At 43.2% G+C, this 23,364-nt stretch overlaps 1 protein-coding gene across 3 annotated transcripts; it reads left to right on the top strand.

Annotated features, from left to right (window-relative positions):
- The first annotated feature begins 661 nt into the window (after positions 1-661).
- On the top strand, positions 662-21,180 carry MFSD6 (major facilitator superfamily domain containing 6). 3 transcript variants are annotated; one of them, XM_061555606.1, is made up of 9 exons: positions 662-908; positions 1,512-1,734; positions 6,639-7,884; positions 8,569-8,985; positions 11,780-11,877; positions 13,661-13,822; positions 14,773-14,871; positions 15,288-15,568; positions 15,978-21,180. In XM_061555606.1, exons 3-9 carry the CDS (start codon positions 6,707-6,709, stop codon positions 16,185-16,187), a joined length of 2,445 nt encoding a protein of 814 aa, XP_061411590.1. In that variant the 5' UTR covers positions 662-908; positions 1,512-1,734; positions 6,639-6,706; the 3' UTR covers positions 16,188-21,180. The 3 variants fall into 3 exon arrangements, with proteins under 3 accessions (XP_061411590.1, XP_061411588.1, XP_061411589.1); XM_061555604.1 differs by having other exon boundaries at positions 15,975-21,180; XM_061555605.1 differs by lacking the exons at positions 662-908; positions 1,512-1,734 and adding exons at positions 5,270-5,290; positions 6,200-6,257 and having other exon boundaries at positions 15,975-21,180.
- The last annotated feature ends 2,184 nt before the right edge of the window (positions 21,181-23,364 follow it).

Here is a 23,364-nt window from a genome sequence, read left to right as displayed (position 1 = left end):
CAGCACCCAACAAGAATTTGAATTCGCTCATTCCGATTGCCGGTAACTAATACACTTAGTAGTACAAACTAAATATGCGTAGTTATGGAGCATTATGGATAGAATATACAATGCGGTACTGTATTAACAAACTATGTTGTGCGTATATTGTTTATGATTTTATCTTACTAAATATATCAAGGAAATTACATTCACATTATTGTTTATGCATCTGTACTGGATACCTTTCTGGTGTTAATTCGATCAGTCCATCATTATATTGGTTCATATTTCTCAGCACTAATTATCAAGGTCCATAGGAAGTGATTTGTTTGGATATGTAATTATAGTGTCTAATTGATACCCTGGGCACCCTTGCAAACGAGACGTTCCATCTCCAGGGATTATCCAGGTAAAATGTTTGCATAAATACCAAAAACGTCATGTTACAATAAGCCAAAAATGTCATGCTACCAAAATAAAATGTTTCTTTAAAAAAACACAGAATTAAGCAGCTTTACAAACACACCGAATATTTACGCAAAATAGTTTTCAGAAAACATGAGTACATGAATGTAAGCTTTTACTAAATTATGTAAATTTCCAGGGATAATTTATGTTAAATTATAAAAAATTAATTATAATAGTGGGGCGTGTCGCGAGACTGCGCATGCGCAGCTCGACGGGGAAGTGCCGGCCACTGTTTCGGGTTGGCAGCGATCAAATCGGTTTCGTCTTTAAAAAAAAAGCAAAAACGTTTATTCATTTCTTTTTTTATCCCCTCGTTACGTTGGTGAAAAGGGGCTACGTGTAACAATTAAGAGAGACGACGACGAAGACGACGAAACCGACATTTATAAAAAACAAACAAATTTTAACAACGCTACCGGTACAATGACATAAGGTGCGGCGGCGAGGCAGCGCGCAAGGTACGAGAAGATACGCCGCGACCCCCACGCGAAACGTCTCCACTCTTGGGGTTTTACATGGGTTCGTGTTGAGTGTTTTGGGGCGACCTCTCGCAGTAGAAGAGCTTGCCGTGTCGTGTGAGTGTGTGGAGTGTTTTGCTTAGAGCGCCGTGTGGGTGGGGGGAGCGGTGGTGCAGCGGTTAGCGCCGCCTACGAACCGGCGTCCTCGGGTTCGATTCTCGCTCACGGCCAACACCGCTGACGATTGTCTGAACGGGTCCTGGGCCCTCCCCCCTAGGTCGACTCAGCCTCAAACGATTCCCTGCTGCGGTGTGTAAACATCGGCCCTGGGGGAGACAAAGGCGGCCGGGCGTGGTTTGCTGGTCACCCCCCCCCCCCCTATCGTGTGGTGCCGTGCCGGCTGTCGTGGGTGCTACTCACTAACATCACTTGCCCCACCACAGTGTGACATCGCGTTCACGTGTAGTAGGGCTTGCTTATAGTTCAACATTTGGGACGCGCGTGTTCGTTTAGTCGCTTTATATGTGTACACAGAATGCCCCCCTCCCTCCCTCCCTCTGCCTGTTTCTTGTTTTTATTCGTGAACACTGGTGCCACCTGCAGGTTGGTTCGAAGGTTGTTGCTGTTGACAAGAGGACAACAGCCTCGTCTTGAAGGGGGCGTCACGCCGGGCTGACTGTGGGGGGAGGACGAGGCACCAAGGACGAGGCCAACTCACTCCCATCACGAGGACCAAGGGGACGGAGAGGGCCCTGCACTTGCCAACAGGGAGGGAGGGAGGAAAGCCAGACCTGACGAGGGGAGACTGGCAACACGGAGAACAGAGGTACGACCGAGAGACATTCTTCTTTTTACCCTGTATTGGTTGGTACTCATCGGAATTCTCTTCGCCTCTTCCCAATGGCAAAATGTTCGCGAGCTGAAATGTCGATGTCTAGGTCATGCTGGCCACGACGGAGAGTGCTTCAGGGGAGAGCGTTTGTGTCGTTTTCTCATGAACACGATTAGAAACGTGTTCTAGATTTGAGGCTTTCGTGTGACTGCAATGATTCATACTCTTTGGTGTTTTCGGTGAAGTCACGTAGGTAAAACAATCAAGAAGAGAAAATAAATGAAATCAACCAAATCAAATCATGACGTTTCGGAGGCAACACAAGCTTCGTGTTGCCAGTCTCCAACACAAGCTTCCTTCATCAGGTGTACATTTTAACACCTGATGAAGGAAGCTTGTGTTGCCTCCGAAACGTCGTGATTTGATTTGGTTGTTTTCAATTATTTTGTTTTATTGATTGTTTTACCTACGTGACTTCACCGAAAAAAAACAAATAGTAGAAACGTATTACCCACGTTACCTGATTGCTGTAACAAGATGCTGGCTGGTTGGAAAATTGCCTGAAATGGATGGCTTTGCTGTGGTCCTATTGATTTGCTCGTGGAGTCGTGGGCCGTTTTGGTAATACTGTATGTGACTACAATGTTTGGCTGCGTTCTGATTGTTTACTGCGGTTGTGGACTCGCCCATTGGTTTTGCGGCTGGCAAGCCCGACAGATGATGGCTGCTGGTTCTTTAACCATGCCACCCATATTATTTTTTGTATCGGTTGGGCTGGCTGAAAAGTGTTCGAGACCCAATATGTTTGTCCGGTTAACCAACGAGCCAACTGACATGCAGTTTGGACATTTAGTCTGACGACATGTTTGGTAAGCGAATTATGTTTGACAATGTGGAATAATGCATGTCATTTTCTAAATCTTGCCCTGGGCTGTACTGTATTGCTTATGATCTGTGGTTGTCGAGCTGTGTCGTACACATAATAATGACACTTTGAAATGTAAAACACCATCTGGCTAGGATGTGAAGGTAGCATGGAAAGGACACCTTGTGATCAAATCACAATGAATACATCTGATCTCATCAGATCTCGGAAGCTAAGTAGATTCAGGCAGGATAGTGCTTGGATGGGCCACCATCATGCATACTGTACGATGCTCTCCCCCTTCAACTTGCATTAACCAGCGGGGTGAAGTATGGTCAAATTACTTCCATGACACAGCATGGATAAGCCCACATCTAGCAATGGATTTTTAAAAGGGATGTAGTACTGTACGTTGTAAAATAAAAATCAGTTTAGCTTTTATTTGATTAAGTTGGTTGAAATGTTGTATTACCCTTTATATGATGTCCTGCTTTATTGTGTCAAATTAGACTAGTTTTATTCCCACTGGATATCAAGATATCCTGTGAGATATATGTCAAGAATTGTGTATGTGAACTTAGGTAAATATATTTCACGTGAAATGGGCTGGACAATGAAATGTGGTAGTACTGGAATAAAAAAAAGGCTTTCACTAAATTGCAATATTCACTATGTTTTTTATCACCTTTTGCATTAATTAATCAGTGTTAATTTGTGCCTGTCTGAGATGTAGCTGGCTTGGTTAATGTCGTAGCAACCTGGTAACCTGTTAAATGTTATCTATTCTCCGATTATTAGCAGCGTTGCCTGGGTATGTGAAAATGAGCAAGGGAGGGAATGTGGTCCGTGCGTGTTGAAATACATTTACATTTGATAAAGAGTAAATTGGGACATTTGGTTGCATTTGTGTTTCTCCCCTCACCAAAAAAAATACGAAGTGTACGCAGTAGATGTTTTGGAGTGTCACTGCTGTGTCCACTGCCTAGCTACGGCAGTCATTGAAAACTATCCAATAAAAACATTACATTTGTTTTAAATTATTTCATTCCCAACCCTAGTAACACATTATTTTTTACATTCTAACGGGTTTTATTATATTGTGAGCCGCACAATATAATTTTCAATTAAGGGGTACATGTAGCTGCAAGAAAAAAAAACTATGATGAGGTTAGGTTGTGAATTCAGTGCCTTGTTTATACTCTGTAGTCATGTTTTTGTTGTCCTTCTCACGCACCTATTAGCACGGTTGACTACGTACAGTGCGATATAAATTCAACATACATGTCAAAAGGATTTATCCAACCTATTTATGCTGAAATTTTGACATTGGATTTGCATGAAATGATAGTGCATAGACTCTTTCCTTTTTAATTCCTTATGATTTATTTTCACATTCTTAATGTATGTTTTGTAATCTTTTGTATGTATGTGTAACGTTGTCAAATTGATTTACGTCTGTGGGTCCAATACAGGAAACCTTTCAAAGAAATTAAAATGTCACGTTTAGTATGTCAATGTTTGGCAAGCCCCAATGAATAAATGTAAGTTAGAGCCTTGTTTTTTAATTCACTGCTTGATGAGGGCTTCTCTACACTTTACCAAGTTGGTCAGTGTGGGTTGTTGAGGTGAGGTGTGGGTTGTTGAAGTGAGCATATGTAGAAGCATGCCTGAAGTTACTATATAGGTGATTACACATTTTTTAAAACATACTTAGACTAAATTAAAAGAAGATTGAAGTCAAAAGGTCATCACTGCCACTTTTATTCCTTTTGCAAGATTCTACTGCTTCTGTAAAGTTGAGACCTGACCTGCAAGGTTCTCATAATGTCCTACCAACTGGGTTTAGGTTTTTGTTTTGTCACCGATCTCTGGGTACCACTCCAAATCCAATGTTGGTAACCTACCTTCATCCTGCAGACGTGTCCCAACCATTGCAAGCCTTACTTCACGTCTTCCAAATTTATATTCTAAACTTCTAAGCCACTCCCTCCTATCCTGCCTTGAATGTTCTACAATTTATTGCATGGACTTGTATTTAATTCAGCTGACAGACCTTGTCCAATATGCTCTAAAATTTACAGCATCCTCAGGTAGAGGCTCTGTTTGAAAAAAGTCGTCTGTAAAACTACTGTCTGCTTCAGTAGAATTGTAACATGAATTGTTTTTCATAACAGTTTTAGTATGCGCTGTATGTGGTCATATTAACGCCAGGTTGGATGTAATAGAGTGACAAAATAAGTTAAATCTAATACCTTGCGTGCAGTTTTTTTCATGTTACCCGAGTGGTCAGCAAATGAATTGCATGCTGTTTGTACGCATATGGCTCCTGCATGTAACCATGGAATATGGAGTGGTTGGTGACGTTGGTTGCGGCAGAACTTTTGGCACTGAACAGTACTTTTTACTTCATGTATCATGCAGTATGCCCGCTGCGAAATAACCATTTCGTGTGCATATAAAACAATTGACCTCCGTGTTTCAGTATTTAAAAGTATAAGAAGGGCACTGCGTCTCCATTTTAAGCCAGCTGGCCACTTTTGGGTGTGGCATGTACACACCATTTGTATTTTCAGACTGCCTCGTTTTCAAAGAAAGGAAGAAGCATTTTTGCTTTAAAGCTGCCATTTAACTAAAAGCACCTGTAGTCTGCATTATTCAAGGTCACCTTAATGGTATAGCCATATGGTATGTTCCTCCGCCTTGACGACAAACTGAGTAAATTAAGCTACGTGCTTAATTAATATACTAAATGATTGAGGGCTTTAATCTTTTCGTCCTTGTTATGGATGTGGGTTTTGAAGTGCCATGCTTTGTTATGGATAATGCCAGTCACCACTTGGATACGTTTAAGGAGGCAGAGATATTAACTCAGAATGACTGAGACCCCTGAACAGGCACTCAGACCTGCTCAAGGGCACACGTAGCCACATTCAGACCCATGCGGTCGCTCGTGTAGATATACCGAAATACTAGGAAACACTAACATGGACACAACAAACGTTGACATTCTGGAACAAGCAAGGTGAAACATGCTGGGAAAACATATTTATGCTAAATGAGGCATTAACATTTGATGACAAGGTTTGGAATATCAGTTACATAACTCTGATGCAACATTGGACTCTTAATCTAATCTGTGTAGGATGTACTGGGTTTCCAGATTTATTTTGGTCAGATCAAAATTATTAAATAAATTGGCCACAATTTTCAGCTCTGGCCAAGGTCCGTTTATTGTTATGAGAATCATGTTCTCAATATGGATTTGTCAGCTAAGTTACTAATCACCGAATTGTGTGGTATTGGCTATTTCAATTCAGCAATGTCACATTGTCAGTGCTTGCTGAAGCATTTGGTGGTTCCATAGAGCATTAAAGCCGGAGACAAGCCCACGTCTAAATGATTGTAGTCGTTTGTACAACGTTTTTGGGGACAATGCAAATCGTGTACTCAATCTGTAATTTTCTGTTAAGATTTTGTGTGCTTTTCAACTCATAAAAGTAGTTTGTTTAGATTTGTTGAAAACACATTGGCCACAGCTACAGATGTCACGCAGTTAAATGGGCCTGGTTAACGGATTGTTTTCATTGGAAACAGAAGAGTGGTGTGATTGACTAACCTGGAGTCTCGAGACTGAACTCTCAGCTGGGACAAGGTACTTGTGACATCTCTCTGGTGGCACAGAGGCAATGAATAAAACTTAACAGTATGTGAAAGAATAGCAACGCACTGCTTTACATCTACTGAAGTAGATTATTGATAATAATGGAAATAAAATCTTTGATACTGTATCACATATTAGTTTTCTCTTTGACCATGGCAGCTTGTAGTATGAACAAAAAATTGCACTTTGCTTTACATGGTGAAATGTATTGCCACTAAGTATTACTCTAGTCTTCTACACCATGCATTTGCATTTGCCTTTACAAGACCTGTGAAACTATACCTGTGTGACATATCTTATATGTTTTGTGTAAATAAATGCAAACAACTATGAGAAAAGCCCTCAACTCACTCTTAACATTTTGATTTACAGGAAATTCCTTCACCCAAGTGATGAGCATTTCCCCGCTCGTTCGCCTCTCCTAAAGTCCTCATCGCACCATGGCAGAAGACGACAAAACGGCCATCTTGTCTGAGGATGAGCTGGATAAAAAACACCGCTACATTCTCACTGAGCCAGCCAATGGGGTCACGCCGAGTGCAACGGAGGAATCACAGGAGAACTCCTCTACAGACGACGAGCCCGACTGGATTGAGCGACGATGCATAAAGATTAACGATGACCTCCTCATCTCTAAGGCCTTCTATTTCTTCTTCTACTCGGCCTACGGTTCACTTTTTCCATTGCTGCCTGTCTATTACAAGCAATTGGGCATTAATGCCAGCCAGAGCGGACTACTGGTGGGAATTCGTTATTTCATTGAGTTCTGCAGCGCACCCCTGTGGGGGGCTTTGGCTGATCGCTTTCAAAAGGGGAAACACCTCTTACTTTTCTCCCTGCTTTGCTGGATTGGGTTTAGCTTGGGAATTGGCTTTGTACATCCGGCTACGCCACACTGTACCCTCAAAGAACTCCCCTTCGCTAATGGGACGACAACCACTATAACCACAACTTTACCAACATCTTCGTTCTCCATTCCACCTACAAATGCCACAGGGCATTTAAGAAGGAAGCGTGAATTGGCAACAACAAATAACGTTCAAGAATCCTTTGGATTAAAATCGACCCCTCCAACTAAGATTCCCTTTTTTTCCATTGGTTATGCGCATCCATTAAGCACGCGAGCACCTTCAACCACAATTGGCTTTGTGAGAAATGTTACATTATTCGGAGTGAATGGTAGTTCTTTACCGAACACCACTGGGCCTCAGACAACAGGAACCACACCAAAAACCACAGTCGATCCCACCAAGTTCATGATTGTATACGACAAATTGGAGCTTCGCACCATCTTCTTGCTGCTGCTGGTACTCGTGCTCATCGGAGAGTTCTTTAGCGCGCCCGCCATCACCATCGTGGACACAGTCACCCTGCTTTACCTGGGACGCAACCGTGACCGTTACGGGCGGCAGCGCATGTGGGGTTCACTTGGCTGGGGCGCGTGCATGCTATCAATTGGCCTCCTTATCGACTATACAGACGTGGATATGACTGGCTGGGTGGAGGCTCCATGCCTCCCCCCAGAGTACCACAACTACCAGATCGCCTTCATCGCATTTGGAGTCACCATGACAGTGGCCCTGGTGGTGGCAACGCAGTTTCACTTTGACTACAAAAGGTGCGTGTCTGACCTGAAATAACAAAGTTATGCTTATCTCTAAATAAAAAGTGTGGCTAATTATGCATATCACAACAAGTTTGAACACACCAGATGTTTAATAAACAAGTGAGATGTTTTTACTACAGGGAGACCTAGTCAAAGGCTGTTATTTCCACCATCACAATAGTACCCCTTGCGGGTTTGGGTGGGGGGTCAATCACGTTGCCTTTTCTTTGAAAATGGACAACAATTTCACATTCTTCTCATTCATATTAGTGTAAACTAACATTGATTGTATTCGCAATAAATATTCTGTTAAATGCGGAAAATATTCTGCAGATCATGCGCTAAATGATTTCCTTGCCAGTAATAATTATAATGGGTGGAGCAGTGATGCAGTGGTTACCACACTTCGCTCATGAACCCAGTGATGCCCTGGCCATGGTTCACACCAGTGACGAGTGGTCTCTGAACTGGTCCTGGCTGTTCCTCCACCCGTTCACTAACCCACACGAACCAGCATGCTCGAGTATGGCCAACCAACCTCCATGACTCACAACATGGGGAGGTTTTCATCCAAAGTATCTTTTAAAAGGGGATGAAAATGTGATACTTATGAAAAACATTTATATAATAATTAAAACAATAATAACTGTGGTGGAGATCCCAAGAATGATTGCTAGAAATGTTTTACCCCTGCAGGTTCTCGCGAGAGGCAATTGAGGAGACGGAGTCAATCGAGATCCCGCACGTGGAGCCTGTCAACAGCACCGCACGTGAACGCCGCACCAGCAGCAGCACCACCACAGTGTCAAGCACGTCTGCCATCACGGCAGCTGTGCCCATTCCCGTCGACAGCGGGGGCAAGCCCGAGCCCAAGAAGTACCGCTACGGGCACCTGGTGAAACTGCTGTGCAATGTGCGCTACGGCTCGGTGCTGTACGTCACGTGGTTCATGGGCTTTGGCTACGGGTTCGTCTTCACGTTCCTCTTCTGGCACCTGGGCGACCTGGGCGGTACCCCAACCCTCTTTGGGGTGTGCTCCGTGCTCGACCACCTCTCTGAGCTGACCGCCTACTTCTTCAGCCACCGCCTCATCGCCCTCATTGGGCACGTACGGTAATGCTCCTGTGCGTAGATTTTCGCGGTTGTACTGTACAGCTCTCCGATGCATTTTCAGGTAGTATCGCTTGTTGTTCGGCTTGATATGCGATCTCTTAAGTTTTTAACGAATATTTCAGCACATGAAGCAAAATCTCAGATATTGTGCCTAAACATCATGCCGAAAATCACGCGGTACAACCTGAACACACGCCGGAGAGTTGTATTCTGTAATATCTCTAATCTACAACCTTGCAGCATCGCCTGGGCCCCTAATAATTAACCCCCTTCTCCCACCTGAGACACGTCACATAGAAGGGTTCTTATTTATTAAGAGTACACTGGGTGATGCATTTATGTAACGCAGCTACACATAGCCGACCCTAACACACAACCCCATCGTCGGCGTCCAACTACGCAGCTGCCCGACTAGCGCAGTGACGGCGATGGTGAGAGCCTTGCAGGAGATCGTCCACGTGGTCGGACGACGTAGAGAGACGACGTAGTGAGATGATGGCGAGCAGCGACGCAGCGAGGACCCAGGACGCGCAACAGCACCGAACCTTTGGTTCGGGGTCCCCCTTATATACGCCCCGGCGTGGCCAAGCCCCGCCTCTGGCCACGCCCCCTTCTAGAACCCTCGAGCAGGTTCCCGAAGCTTCTCGACTGACTCCGCCTTTCACATTTACCCCAGATACGCCCTCCTCATAATTAGGCATTACGTAATGTGCCCATAACCGTGATTACCCCTTCAGGCCGACAGGTGGCACCCTGTCATTACACATGCAACATATAAATCAATACTATTAGAACATCAGAAATGTGAAGGCTACAAAGGCCCGTTGACCCAACCAGCATGTCTCATGTTTCATCGCGTTATAGAGGAAGCCCTTTGTAAGGTTAAGCCGGTGTCACGAGATATCTGACCTACCCACAACACGAGTCCCTTGGATCTACGAGTATCCTATAAATCAATACATTTCTAATAATAATTGATAGGCCTTTGTCAAGATTTGCCCAGACTTTGTTAGTCAATGGGATTGTTTAAACTTACTTCACTGTGCTAATCAGAGTAGGGTGGTGAAGGGGGGGGGGGACCAGGACCGGTCCAGATATCACTTTCCACTGATGTTCGCCAAAGCCAGGAATTGAACTCAGGTGGTTGGATTTAGAGTGCAGAGCGCTAATAACTGTGACAGCGGTCCCCCACAGGCAACGTTATGAATATAGAACAGTCTATTATCACATGTACTTGTTGATGCACGTATTGTCAGTGTAAGGATTGATTTGAAATCAATAATTGCATGGATCATTATACCTTTTAGTACTGGCTATCATTCCCTTGTCATGTTTGTTTTAATTGATGAATTTGTTTAGAAACGAAGGAGGAGTATGTTGAAACACAATGTCTTGTAGCCTGGGGAAGTTATCTCTGTCTGAAATAGAAACTTATATTTTTACCATTTTAATGCAGTTTAAGTGAAGAATCTGGTAAAAAAAAAGTTTGTCAGAGTATATAAAGTTGCTTGCTGTTTTTATTTATTTTACTTGTTCTTCTCAGCTGTCAACTTATTGAAAACATGCATCCCAATCTCTTGTCTCTTCTCTCAGTTTTTTTAAGTCAGTAACTATCATTAGCAGACAGAATATAATGAGAAAACAACCGGATATTTTGGGGGGCATAATCGATTTGTTTTTCTTTTACTTTGATTCCATGTTATATGCAGTTTAAGCAACCTTACGTTCTATGAACTACATTTTACCAAAGTATAAATCTAGATTTATATTTTCAAAGAAAGTCAAGATTTTTTGCTGCAGTATATTTAGACTCGCAGTAGCAGTGCATCTTGTCGGAGATGTTATTGAACATTTTACATTGCATTTGCAACACGCACAGAAGCACGCTCATTTATTCTATGAGCAGCTTTCTTGTTAAAGGACCATTGTCGGGTTTCATCGTGAGTATATGTGGTTTAAAGATGAGTCATTGTTACATGTCATGAAAGCTGTTGTATGGCTGATGCATTGAGAGCTTGTTTTCATTCATTGTTCATGGTGAAATTGGCATTCATTGCCTATGGCTGTCGGGGCAAATAGACCTTGTCCTGCACCTCACACATGGAATCGTAGCAAAATATAAAGTGCAACTTATTCCTTATTTTTTACTATAGGATAACACAAATTCAATACTTAACAATGATATAATAACTGACTTAAAGCTTTTGTGACTGCAGGAATTAATTTTCTTGGGTTTTTCGGTAAAGTCACATAGATAGGTTCAAAGAAAATAACCAAAAATAACAAAAAGCTACGACGTTTCGATCGCAACACAAGCAATCGTCATCTGGAGAAAAAATAGCGGGAAAGCTGCTGAGGCAGGATGTTTTAAAGTTTTCAAATGGGTGTAGCACAAGGGTCATAAGCGAAGTGGGCGGGGTTAGTGATGTTAATGTGATAAATTTGCATGTCAATGTAAGATCGGAGAGCTACCTCCACGATGACAAAGCTGCAGAGGTGGCCATTGTATTGAGAGATTAGGTTAAATGGCTTTACATTAACAGGTTAAATGTCTCACTAACACAGCCACCGTTGCTGGTTTTCCTCAATGTGGCGGTAGCTCTCCGAAGTAGGTCTGTGATATCAACATCCATGGTTCTTTCTCTTAACACTTTTGAGTCTCTGCTCGAGACCAAAATGGATTGTTTGTCTCATGGGGCGTTGCCAGTCATAGCACAATCAGGATAAAATTGGGGGGGAAAGTAAAAAAAAAGTGTGATTGCTACTTACCTCTCTCTTGCCTCTGTTCACTCAGAGTCCTGTATCTGGGGCTGGCCTGCAACACAGCACGATACCTCTACATCTCATACCTGGTCAACCCGTGGTATGTCTTGCCCATGGAGATCCTGCAGGGTAAGTGTGTCCTGTCAGAGTGCACGGTCAGCATGGAATTTGTTTGCATGTAAGGTGCTTTGAAAATGTCTCAGTTGCTCTCTTGTTTATTTGCAAATTACTATTCACTTGGGGAATTCCAATAATATTTCACAATAAAATCACTAGTAAGTATATTGTTGACCGGTAAATGTTAAATTAAATGTTAAATTGCAGCTTGTTGATGTGGACTCTAGAAACAATACAGCAGGGGGATATGTCCTTGGGGATGGCTTTTATTTGGCTCTTTTAGAGTTTGCTTTTTTAAAACTGTGTATTACCTTCTGTGACGTATGGATAAAAAAAATTGTCTAAATAAGCAAAATGGAACCAGACTGCAAATTGTGCAGGGAAGCATTGAGAGGTGCACGTTTGTGCTTACACTGGGATAAACGTGGATTAGAGAACATACGCAAGATAGAGACATCATCAGACAAGTATTGGGCTTGTGTGGGAAACGCCGCTCAAATATCTGGTGGCCGCTAGGTGAGATTAACGACACGGTGGTAGCCAGAGGGACCACTCAAGTGGGCATCAGCTGTGGAGATGGAGAAATCAAATTGGTGCATGTGCAGGTGCTAGTTGGATTACTGAATGCCAGGACTGAGAGAAGGCCACGGCTTAAGTAGGTGGGAGGCCTTTATTCCAGCAGTGGATTGATCATGGTTGACGATGAAAAGAGCCTGGTTTGGCCTTGAGACTGAGAATGCATTATTTAAGGTGAATAAAAACAAGCATGGTGTCGATCATGTGCACTCAATTTACATGAGACAGACAGCCTCAGATATTGTGCAGTCCACTGGGTGTGATTTGTTGATGCAGCTGCTAATAGGAAATGACATGGTGTACAGTGTACATTGCGCAGGGTGGTTCTCTGCCTGCAATGTGTGCGTCATTCAGTTTGCTTGTATTCATGCCATGAATAAAACACACCCACTCCTTGTTGTTCGTCATGCACCCAGTGGCTCATCGAGAGCACAGACAGGGAAGGAAACACTCCTTTGAGAAATAGTGCAAATACGATTAAAATTCAATGTTGTGGGAGAAGTACATTGCATGCAGATTTTGACATCTTTACAGTGATTTGTTCTGTGCTTGGAGTAGTAGCTCAGTGGTTAGCACACTGGGCTATGAGCTCTGCGACCCGAGTTGAAATTGAGGCAATGTCTTTACATCAGTGGTGAATGATATCTGAACTGGTCCTGGAACTCTTCTTCATCAATCCACAGTGACCAGCGTGGTGGTCAAGAAAATCCAGAAGTGGATTGACTAAGAGCTCAATGCTATGTTGTGTTGTGCTGTGTTAATCCCATTCGCTGTACATATACGTGAGAGTTTATTCACGATTTCGTAAAGTGGCATTTTGTGACTATTCGCTGGCAAGTTTCTCAAGAAGGAATTTTCAGTGTTCAGTGGAAGCCATCATCAATTTAGGACATGGCAGTTAGCCAAGCTATGAAAGATGAATAAGTTTTTTAATCTTACAAAAAATAAAGCGGTTGTTTTTCACATTAACAGATTGTTAGCTAAAGAGAACAGTGCTGACAGCAAATGAAAGCGCCTGCCTACATTTATGGTGAAATCAGATGAGCTGATAGTGCACAAGTTAATCTTTCCCCATTTAGGATATATATAGTCCTGAGAGAAAGCCACCTGTCCTGAATGGTGTCTTTGACAGTGACATGCAGGCGTTTTGCACTTACATTCACGCGTGTGTTTGCCAGCCGCGTGTGTACGCTTAACGGCCGTGTTTGCGTGTGTCCAGGTGTGACGCACGCGGCCATTTGGGCGGCCTGCATCTCTTACCTTAGTGCGGCGGTGCCACCCTCGCTGCGAACATCGGCACAGGGCATCCTGCAGGGCCTGCACCTGGGTCTCGGCCGAGGCTGTGGGGCCATGCTCGGCGGGGTCATGGTCAACTACTTTGGTACTCACCAACTCGCCGCTGATGATCAGAGAAAACAGCACGTCCTTATGCTGCTAACTCAAGTTTTAATTCTCTGTCTTGTTTTATTTTTGCTCGTGTTACTGGAATAATTATAGTAGATGTGTTTACAATGAGAACTAACATTTTACTGTTTTTATGGCAGCATTCTGCAATGAGTAGCAATTTTATTTTAGATCTTCAGGTAAATCCATTATCATGTCAAAGTGTCTCCATGCTTGAACTTTTGGGTGGGGTGGTACTCCCTGCCACTGGTGACCCTGAGGCAGTAGCAAATATTCCACGTGACTAATTTTATTGTGGGGGGTATACAGTCTCTTCACACACCACGCACTGTTGACATTTCCACAGTGAGCTGTAGTTTGAGCGACCCACCATATCGTTGATTGCTCATGTGCTGCAAATATGGGCTAACTATCTTACTTACTGACAACCACATAGAGCTCGAACATGGGTGCACTGAGTGTATTGGTTCAATGGAAATACGATTATCATCAGCAACTTAATCTTGAATAATTGCTCTTAATTAGCCATACGGAATCAGCATAATCAGGCATGATTAATCCACTGCTTGATGAGGGCCTCCTAAAGTTTTCATTTATTACGGTTCTTGCACCTAAACATGAGCTGATTTCATCACTGTACAGGATAAATGTTCTCTTGGGCATGTTCTCTCCTTTGACTGCCACTTCAACATTGGTCTTCGCCACCAGCCATCGCCACTGCTAACCATGTGTCATGTCCAAGCTGACATGACTTAAGCCAGGCTATGTTATTGTAATATGCATTTTTATTGGGTTTGGGGAAATTAATGCACTCGTCTTACGTCGCTGCTATTTTAATGTGGGGCTTTAAAGGGGAATCGTGAGAGTGCTACAGAGCAGTGGCGTGGCCATGGGTGATGATTGCATGGTGCGTGTCCACGCGTGCAGGGGCTGCGGAGACATTCCGTGGGATCGGCATGGCCTCCCTCGTGACGCTGCTTCTCTTTGCCTTCATCCAATGGCTTCTTGGGCCTGAGGAACTTCAAAGTGAGTGCCGAACTTAGTTTGATGCAGCTGGCTTTGATGTGTACCCAGAACTGTTGTTCCAAAATGTAATGCTCCAAAATGTAATGCTCCAAAATATGTACTTTGTTGGTTTTCTGGTTGTGTTTTATAGCTCTTTGATGTGTTTACGGGGCGTACCACGTGTTTGACGTGATGTCCAACTTTTCAATTCAATGCTGAATTCAGTCCCAGAAGAAGCTCCCAGCATTTGGAGCAGAATGTCAGACATTGTGCTGAAGGACATACTGTTCAAGCTGAAAACATGTGTGAAAACCTCCAAAATTGTATTTGTTATTTTAACAACTAAGATATATGTAGCCAATGTAATCGAAAAAACCCAGCTGCTATAGCACAACGAGAATATACTAAGGTATTATTTTATCTCCTTTATGATGCAGCGACGACGACGCTCGTAGCTCAGCCAGATCCCCCAGGGGCGCCGATCGCCACCATTCAAGTGCTGGTATCGCACGAGGAGTCTGATGGCCAGCGTGAGCGGCGTCCGCTGCGAAGCCGCAAAACCAAACACCAGGAGGAGCAGGAGGACCCGGGACGGCCGGCATGGGGAGTGGGAAACTCCTCGCCATGGGTGTCCCTCACCTACACACTAATGCAGCTCAAGGAAGCTCTCAAACTGAGGAGGGAGCAGAAGATGATGAAGGCAGCAGCAGCTGCGCAGGTAATAAAACCGTTACCGCCGAGCACATGAGCATCATGTGTGTGTGGTTTGTTGGCTCGCTTGGCATCTGCATTCGCAGTCAACCCAAAAACGTTGCATTTCTGTATTTTGCATATTATGAGCCAATATGATATGTAAGTTGATAAAGCTTTTAACATTATTAAATAGTGACAACTGATATTGGCGTTTCTCTTAATGCATTTTTAAAATGACAATTCCATTTGTGATTCTTTTAAAGCTACTTAATTTACACTTGATCGTGTTTTAGGGTAAATACGAAATTGGAGGGGGGGGGGGGGGCCTGGGGCACCAGTGGTTTTGATAAGGTTGAGAACCCCTGCCATGAACGAGTAGTCGTTTGTTTAGTGTATACTGAGCAAATACAAGTTATAATCCTTTCTATCAGCAGCAGGCACAGCCTGGAGAGAAAAACCAACCATCCTCGGGTTACCAAGCAGGCGGCGGGCATCATCCCACGGAGACGAAGCCAGAGGGGCCAACATCGGAACACGGGCATCCAGATGGGCAACAGGAGAAGAAGCCAGCCGATGGCACTGCGACATCCGTACCCACCGAGCCAGGCCACGTGCCATCTGAAGACGAACCAGGGTGGCAGTGAGCGCAGCAGCCGGGAAAGAACGTTGGTGATGAGAAGAAAGGAAGGGTTTAGCAATGGTGGTGAGTGGGTGTGCTTGCTTTTTCTCCCCCACCCACCCCAACAATCCTCATAGTTGATACCTGTTGGCTCAAGCACTGCCTGCAAACAAAACCTGTTTTTGTGTTCTCTGGATGCGTCTCAGAAAGACATCGGGTAGCTTTTGTCTTTCTCACCTGCAGCTGGTTGTAATGAAGACAGTCAGATTGGAAATGTTCAGTGTAAGAATAGGTCATTGGATTGGTTTTACAGTTAGGAAAGTGGTTTGAATGCTGCTGTACCTGTTTAACTCTCTGAAGGCTTTGTAGATATTCTTAAGTGTAGTTTACTGTATACATTTTATTCTGTGTCAAACTGTCCAATAGCATAACCAGAATTGTATTACATTTGCTGAAAGTAAGATCTCGTGTAAATCTGGACATTTCCATAAATATGGCCATATGAAAAACTCAAACTCATAGTCCATCTCTCTTATCAGGTACACTGAAGGCCTCTGGAAGTGTTTTTAAGAGTGTCATGGTGCAGACTTGAGAAGGCATACGGCATTAGAGTATTTTACTGTTGTTCTGTGTTCAGTGTTGAAGCATTCACATAGTTTGTGCTTGCCATTATCATCAACTAATATACGAATATAAACAGTTAAGGTCCCCAAGCTTGCTGCAGATGTTTTCCCCTGGAAACCCAACGCTTGGTTCATATTTTACATTAAACACATAAATTGCAGTTCTTGTATAATCTAAGGCATTCAAAGCCCCCTAACTAAATGCTTGCACGTTTTAAACTTTCTGAATGTTATGGATTTTATTTTAATGTACCAAAGGTTAGCGTGTAGTTAATGTGATTGCAAATTTCATATTAAATCCTGTCATTGATTTGGCTCAAATTCCAATAAAGTTACAGTCCAGTGAGAAATACAATTGCGCAAATGGCTTGGATGCTTAGCTGCAATTTAATCTCAGGCCCCCTTTTTGAGCACATTTATTTATGAAACTGCCTTACTTTCTACTAATATTCTGAGTTAAATGAAAAATTATCATCCCTATGATTTGTAAAATATGACTCTTACTTTAAATCCAGAACGATAAAGCAGGTCAGTATCTTGCAGTCAGATTTGAGGATGAGCAGTCTTAACACTTGGGTCTATGGATTTAACGCGCATTTGTGCAGTTTTTATTTTATTTGGTAAACTTTCACTATCCATTATTTAAAGAGGTAGCAGTTGTTGAAGCACTCATGCTAGGTAGAATGAAAGATGGTGCTTTATATACGGTATGTGTTTGTGTGTGGTTTTTCATTTTCATTGGCTTCTCATACTCATTTGGTGGAACTCATTGTAATGGGATTAGTAGCCAAGGGCACACATTCTTGCAGAGAATTTCTGTGGACCAGGACTTAATTTCACGAGTTGCCATGAATACCATGCTTGCAGTGAGATTGTTTACTCATGTCTCCGGGAACAAAATTGGACCTATTTAAAATATACAAAGCATTGAAATTGTAGTTTAGTTTTTCCCTATTGGCTGCACCTAATGTGCAAAACGAAAGTTGTTTGCTATGTTTTGTGAATCAAACTGAGTTATGAAAACCAGAGGTGGTAGCAAGCTTGGCTTGTTAAGTTGACTTTCTGCCTGCGCCTGTGTATACACAAATGGAATACACTGTATCCCATTACTGTCCCATATTCCTCTTCACGTATCAGGGAATTAGTGACAGGCTCGTATTTTGTTACCCTCTAGAGGTGTGGTGATGCACCCGACTAATTGAATACTGCAATAAGATGTGACAATGTGTATTGAATCTGATGTTTAAGAATATTATTTTAAATACCGAAACCTTGTCATAAAGAGTTCACATCGCCGGCCTACAGCCCCTTGTGGCTTCAGCATGAGCCACGTTATCAGAATATTAATTAATTAAATTGCGAAAAGCTTATAAACATTTGTACCTTAACTACCCTCCTATTTTACTGTACAAATTTGGCCAAAGGGCATGTTCAAACCTCTCGAAAAGGCTTCGTTCTTGCAGTTCAACTTTCAAGAAGGCAATCGGGCAGGATGTTCAAACAGCTGTACACAAAAGGGACTCAATTCTTGACTAAATGTTATTTATCTTCAACGATTTGGAGGAAAGGGAGGCTTAATTTAGGGTTTACATTGCATGCACGTGTGTGTGTTTTATGGGACCATTTTAGGATTGAGTGTGACTTGGAAAAATTCACAAAAATGTGTGTTTACAGAGTTTTATTTACAGGAGATTCATATTTTGGCACGTGTCTTAAAGAGAGAAGATAGTGTTTTTCCCACTCATGCTGAATTTATGTTTCTTGATGCACGCATACAGTAGTTTTATATTGTTATTCACACAGACATCCGATAGGATGTGTCCAGGATTTATTAACTTGACCGAATGTTATTCAAGCCCAAAGTTTGGTATCATTTCTTGTGATTGGCCAATGTAAAATGCGCACAATATTCTATAATTACTTTCAACTTTCCCCACACTAAGCCAGATATGCCATGAAAATGTTGCAAGGCTCATAGATAATGTATTACCAATACTTAATCCCAATGAGACTACATTCCTCTGTTTATAGTTATGTTTTCTTTAGAGGATCCATGAGGATCGTTTATAAATTGAGGGTGCAGTCTGCACACTCTTTTCTATTATGCAACATTAAATGTCATTGTGAAAATCATCGCTGGTTTTCTTACTGCAGTGCTCACAGTTTTGAATGTTAATGTTACACTGGGATATATTATTTTAATTTGATAATTTAATCTTTGCATATTTCTACCTAAAACACTTTTAATAAGCAACTTTAAATACTGGTGACTTACTCGAGTTTCATTAGAGTTCAACTTTGGCCTCTCATTATCCAACGTGCGTTTTGGACTGTTTACCGAATTAAAGTGGCATTCAGGTTAATTTTTGGAAATGGATTGTTTTATGTGTTTTTGTGGAGTTTAAAAACACGGTACTAAAAAGTTAAAGTATCGAGTTGGGTTTATGTATTATTTATAGTGTAAATTGTTTGCTGTGTGAGAATCAAACTCGCATTACAGATTGTTGAGCATGAATGAGTGAAGTGCCAGCGCACCTAGCGTCATTGAGTTCAGCGTTTACTTTGGCATACACTTTTTAAAGTGCATCCTTTACGGATTTTCACGCTTTTTTCTCAGATTCACCATTTCAACAACTGCAACACCCCAGCGTGCTGCATGTCACTCGTTATATGTATGTATACTTTCACGTTCAGCTAAAAACAAAGCCTGATATTCACAACGTCCGTTGTACCGTGGAACAGGGTTAAGATGAAGGTCCGCTATATGCCCCTCGTGCAGCGAGGGTTGCTTCTTGACAATGGACTCCTCAGAATTGAAAGCTTTTTTTGCAGATGCACTTTTAAGTTTTCCAGTGCCTTCATCCATGTTTGTGGACGAAGTTTGTGTACATTTTATTTTTCGTGTGGTTGGGCTGCTGGTCGTAGTGTGCTTTGTAAATGATACAGCGTGAGTAGAAATCCACATTGAATATTAATAATTGATATACCAAACAATTGCACTGTATAGTACAGTCGGGAAATGTTTTGCAGAATTGCTAGGAAAGAGGGTAATGTATTTTTGTGTCGAGGAACTTTTGCATTATTAAACGTCCATGTAATGCTTGATGTATGGCAACTATTAGACACCGAAACCTGCTTTGAATGTACACCGCTCAATGTCCCTTAAATATCTACTCAACAAGGTGGTGCAAATGACACACAACACCGTGCACTCAATGGGCTTGATACTGCGTGGGAGTACCGTGCCTGACGCCATTTGCCTCTTCACATTTGAATCTCAATGTCGAGTCTCTTGCCACTGGCCAAATTGCAAATGTGGCCTGCACAAAATCATTTTAAATGTCATGCACATGCATTGAGGCTTTGCGGATTGTGAATTCTCAAATATCTCTTAAGTTGCGTAGACAGTAATTAATATGCTCCAGCAGAGCAATATAAAGGGAAAAAAACGTAACTATCCTAAATGTGCAGCACGTCACACTTTTGCAATTGGCACTTAAGCATGGATTGATACTGGATACAACCAAAGATTTGAATTGTGTTTGTCATAACGGAAGCAGTGGCATAAGTTCAGACTAAATGTATATGCTACCTATGGACTATAAATTGTCATGTCACATTGTTAAGATGCATACCTGTAAGGTTTAATGTGGTTCGTGTTGTTATTGGTTTAACATGTTGGTTCAGTGACATTGGGGTGTACTAGAATTAGTAGGTCGTTTAAGAATGTGTAACTACTGTATGTGATGGTGTGAGCACTCCACAAGCTGGTAAGTGGTGGACTTTGCAGTTAATCAAATGGCAGGCAGCTGAACAATCCGTGTAAAGGGAACACTGCGAATACAACGTATAAGCATTCAACAAGGCAGTGTTGGCATGCTCAGAGTTACTCAGCCAAGACACATTTAAAGCACGCGAATGGTGGTCATGACCATCTTTTTATTTTACTCATGCCAAAGTCCACCCGTGCGCGTGGCCTTAATCGATCCGAAGCTGTGTCAGTGTAAGGAGAAAAAAAATGTGATATTTTTAGACTTCAGACACAAACCCACGCGTTCAACTTCCAATCGCTCTGCATGGACCCACGTGTATTCAATCACACACCTGAAGCCGTTTAAATGAGCGGTGGAGGGGGGGTAATGACATCTGACGTATGGTTACCAATCTGTCGTGCAGTAAACGTTAAAACGCGTTCGTGTAATGGTTATAACCACCAATTTTAAGTGTGCTTTATAAGCGAGTCATTCCACTTGTGGCGCTAATTGTCGCTCAGCCGTCAAAACAATTATTCTGCCTTCTATGTGCATATATCGGTTTCGTGACTGTACAGCTTACGATGTAAAAAAAAAACATTGTGGTTACGCGATGATAAAAAGGAATAAAAGTATATATCTATTGCAACATTCGTGCGATCGTTTTAATTTCTTTTTTTTTGGGGCCCTAATCTTAACAGTCGGTGTGGGGTTGTATGGGCACACACTTCATCGGGAGCAGCATCTCGTGGTGACGGACGTGGTCGTGTTGTGGTCCTACGCTGCCCCCGTGTGGATGATGTCCACGTGGGGGAAGCACGTGTTCCGGTTGAATACAATGCAGGGGTTTTTGGGGTTATATTTCGTAAATATATAAATGTGTCGTTAAACCCGCCACCACCCGACACAGCCAATTCGTAAGGATTGTCACGTAAACAGAACATGCAAATTCGTTACTAGTACAGCAAACCCCGGTGTGTGGAAGAGCCAAGCCACAACATTTACAATCTTGAGTTGGACGTTTCGCCAGTAATTACAACCAGCTTCATCAGGCGACAGCCAGATTTGTGGAGAAGTCCACCTGTTTCGTTCCTTTAATAGAGGCGTAGATGTTGCCTTATTCTAACATTTATTCGCAGGCCTTGCAAGCAGTGGGGGGTTCTTTGACCACACTTCATCTAATGGTCAGTGGGACACGGCAGTTGAAATACAACCTCGCCATAATTATTGGGTGACCGCATAAATAACATTCGTTTTCAGGAATGAACAATAATATAATCCGTTCCACCCCCGTTATAGCAACGCAGTTTCATTGTCCAATGTTTCCAGCCTGCACGTACTTGTGTGGTGGGTAATTGTAAGGCATAATACGCCGTCACCACTACCCCACCGGAAATATGTAGCTCCAGCCATGGGCCAACAGGGGGCAATAGCGGGTCCGTCCTGTACCGAGTTGGGCTGTTGGGCCAGGCAATCTGGAGAGCAGTTCGGGACCGGTGGTGGACACCCCAGGCCCCCCAGTGGGGGGCTGGGGGAATGCGCAACAATCGAAGTCCCTCCAGAACAGTGGTGGGGGGAACGTTTTTTTCTGCCAAAGGCCATTTGGATATTTACAACAAATCATTCGCGGGCCATACAAAATTACCTACTTAAAAATGTGCCTGTTATATTTGGTCAAACATTTCATTAACTCACCCCTAATGCGATGGCTGGAACTGCTTCTCTTTGGTGAGGCGTGTGATGTTAGCTGGTATTGATGATGTTGCTGCTACTCGCAACTGCTTTTACAGGTTTGCTCCGAGTCCCGCCCGCGGTTGCCTTGGCAGGGCCACACCAATTGATTTCGTGGGCCTCATACGGCCCGCGGGCCGGACGTGCCCCACCCCTGTTCCAGAAGGTTCCAGAGAGTGGGCGTGGCCAGGGGCGGATTTACCCTGGGAGCCCTATAAAAGCCGGACCCCAGAGCGACTCCGGCAGTCGGCGTCAAGTTCAAGTTTGTTTGGTATAGCCCTGTGAGCCATGCGGCTCTTGAATCGGGTGCAACCGCAACAAACAAAAAACATGAACAAGAAAACATCTGAAAGTGAATATGTGACTAAGTGCAAACAGAAAATCCAAGAAAAGACAGCAAAATATTGCAGAAAAAACACCGTACACCAAGGCTGTGTGCTAAAATCTCAGTGGGATTCAAGTCAAGCCGAAGAGCTCGCCTGAAGACGAGGACCCTGAAGACCCCCAGACCCGACGACGTCCTTATCAGGGCCGGGTCTGAGTGGGCCAGAGACCCAAGGACCTTGGCTGGGTCGGGTCAGCCTCCCCTAGGTCCCGTTAGCCGGAGGGCTGAGATTAGGTGGTCCCAGTGACTTGGGCACGTTAGTCCGGAGGCTATAACCTCAGGTCGTCGGGTAGAAGGGGCCCATTACCCCTTCGCGTTAGGGACCCCGTGTGTTCACGTTATTGTTAAATGAATACGTGTTGCCTCCTAAGAAGACTCCGTCTCCATACATACCCACTACACTTGTGTGTCTGGTGGGGTTTCTTGTCAGCTACAGAAAGTGCTTGCATTTGTTAGTGTTCCATTTTTTAAAAGGTATCGATCCCCCTCGTATAGACTTTAGCTTATCCCGCATGTCATCAGGTGTTCCTTCAAATCCCATAAATGTTATCGACTGTACTGCATTAACCGGTCAAACGGTTAAGCGCAAGGGCAAGCGACATTCGAACAAGTTGCGAGTTCGAATACTGACTGGGGGGTTGGCTCAGCCCATCACCCCTTCGGGGTCGATAAAATTGCTACCGCTTTGCGGGGAAATCAAGTGGTTGTCCC

Source organism: Lethenteron reissneri, chromosome 21, assembly GCF_015708825.2.
Source record: "Lethenteron reissneri isolate LAM-NWPU_2019-01 chromosome 21, ASM1570882v1, whole genome shotgun sequence".
Lineage (NCBI taxonomy): Eukaryota > Metazoa > Chordata > Hyperoartia > Petromyzontiformes > Petromyzontidae > Lethenteron > Lethenteron reissneri.
The sequence above is the reverse complement of the archived record's forward strand: the minus strand, read 5'-3'. Positions and strand labels throughout refer to the sequence as shown.

Excerpts from the sequence above, each read along its gene's own strand:
- MFSD6 (XM_061555604.1), top strand. The coding sequence starts at position 6,707 with ATGGCAGAAGACGACAAAACGGCCATCTTGTCTGAGGATGAGCTGGAT. Across the intron at positions 7,885-8,568 it reads TTTCACTTTGACTACAAAAG|GTTCTCGCGAGAGGCAATTG; the intron begins GTGCGTGTCTGA and ends TTACCCCTGCAG. Across the intron at positions 13,823-14,772 it reads GGTCATGGTCAACTACTTTG|GGGCTGCGGAGACATTCCGT; the intron begins GTACTCACCAAC and ends CCACGCGTGCAG.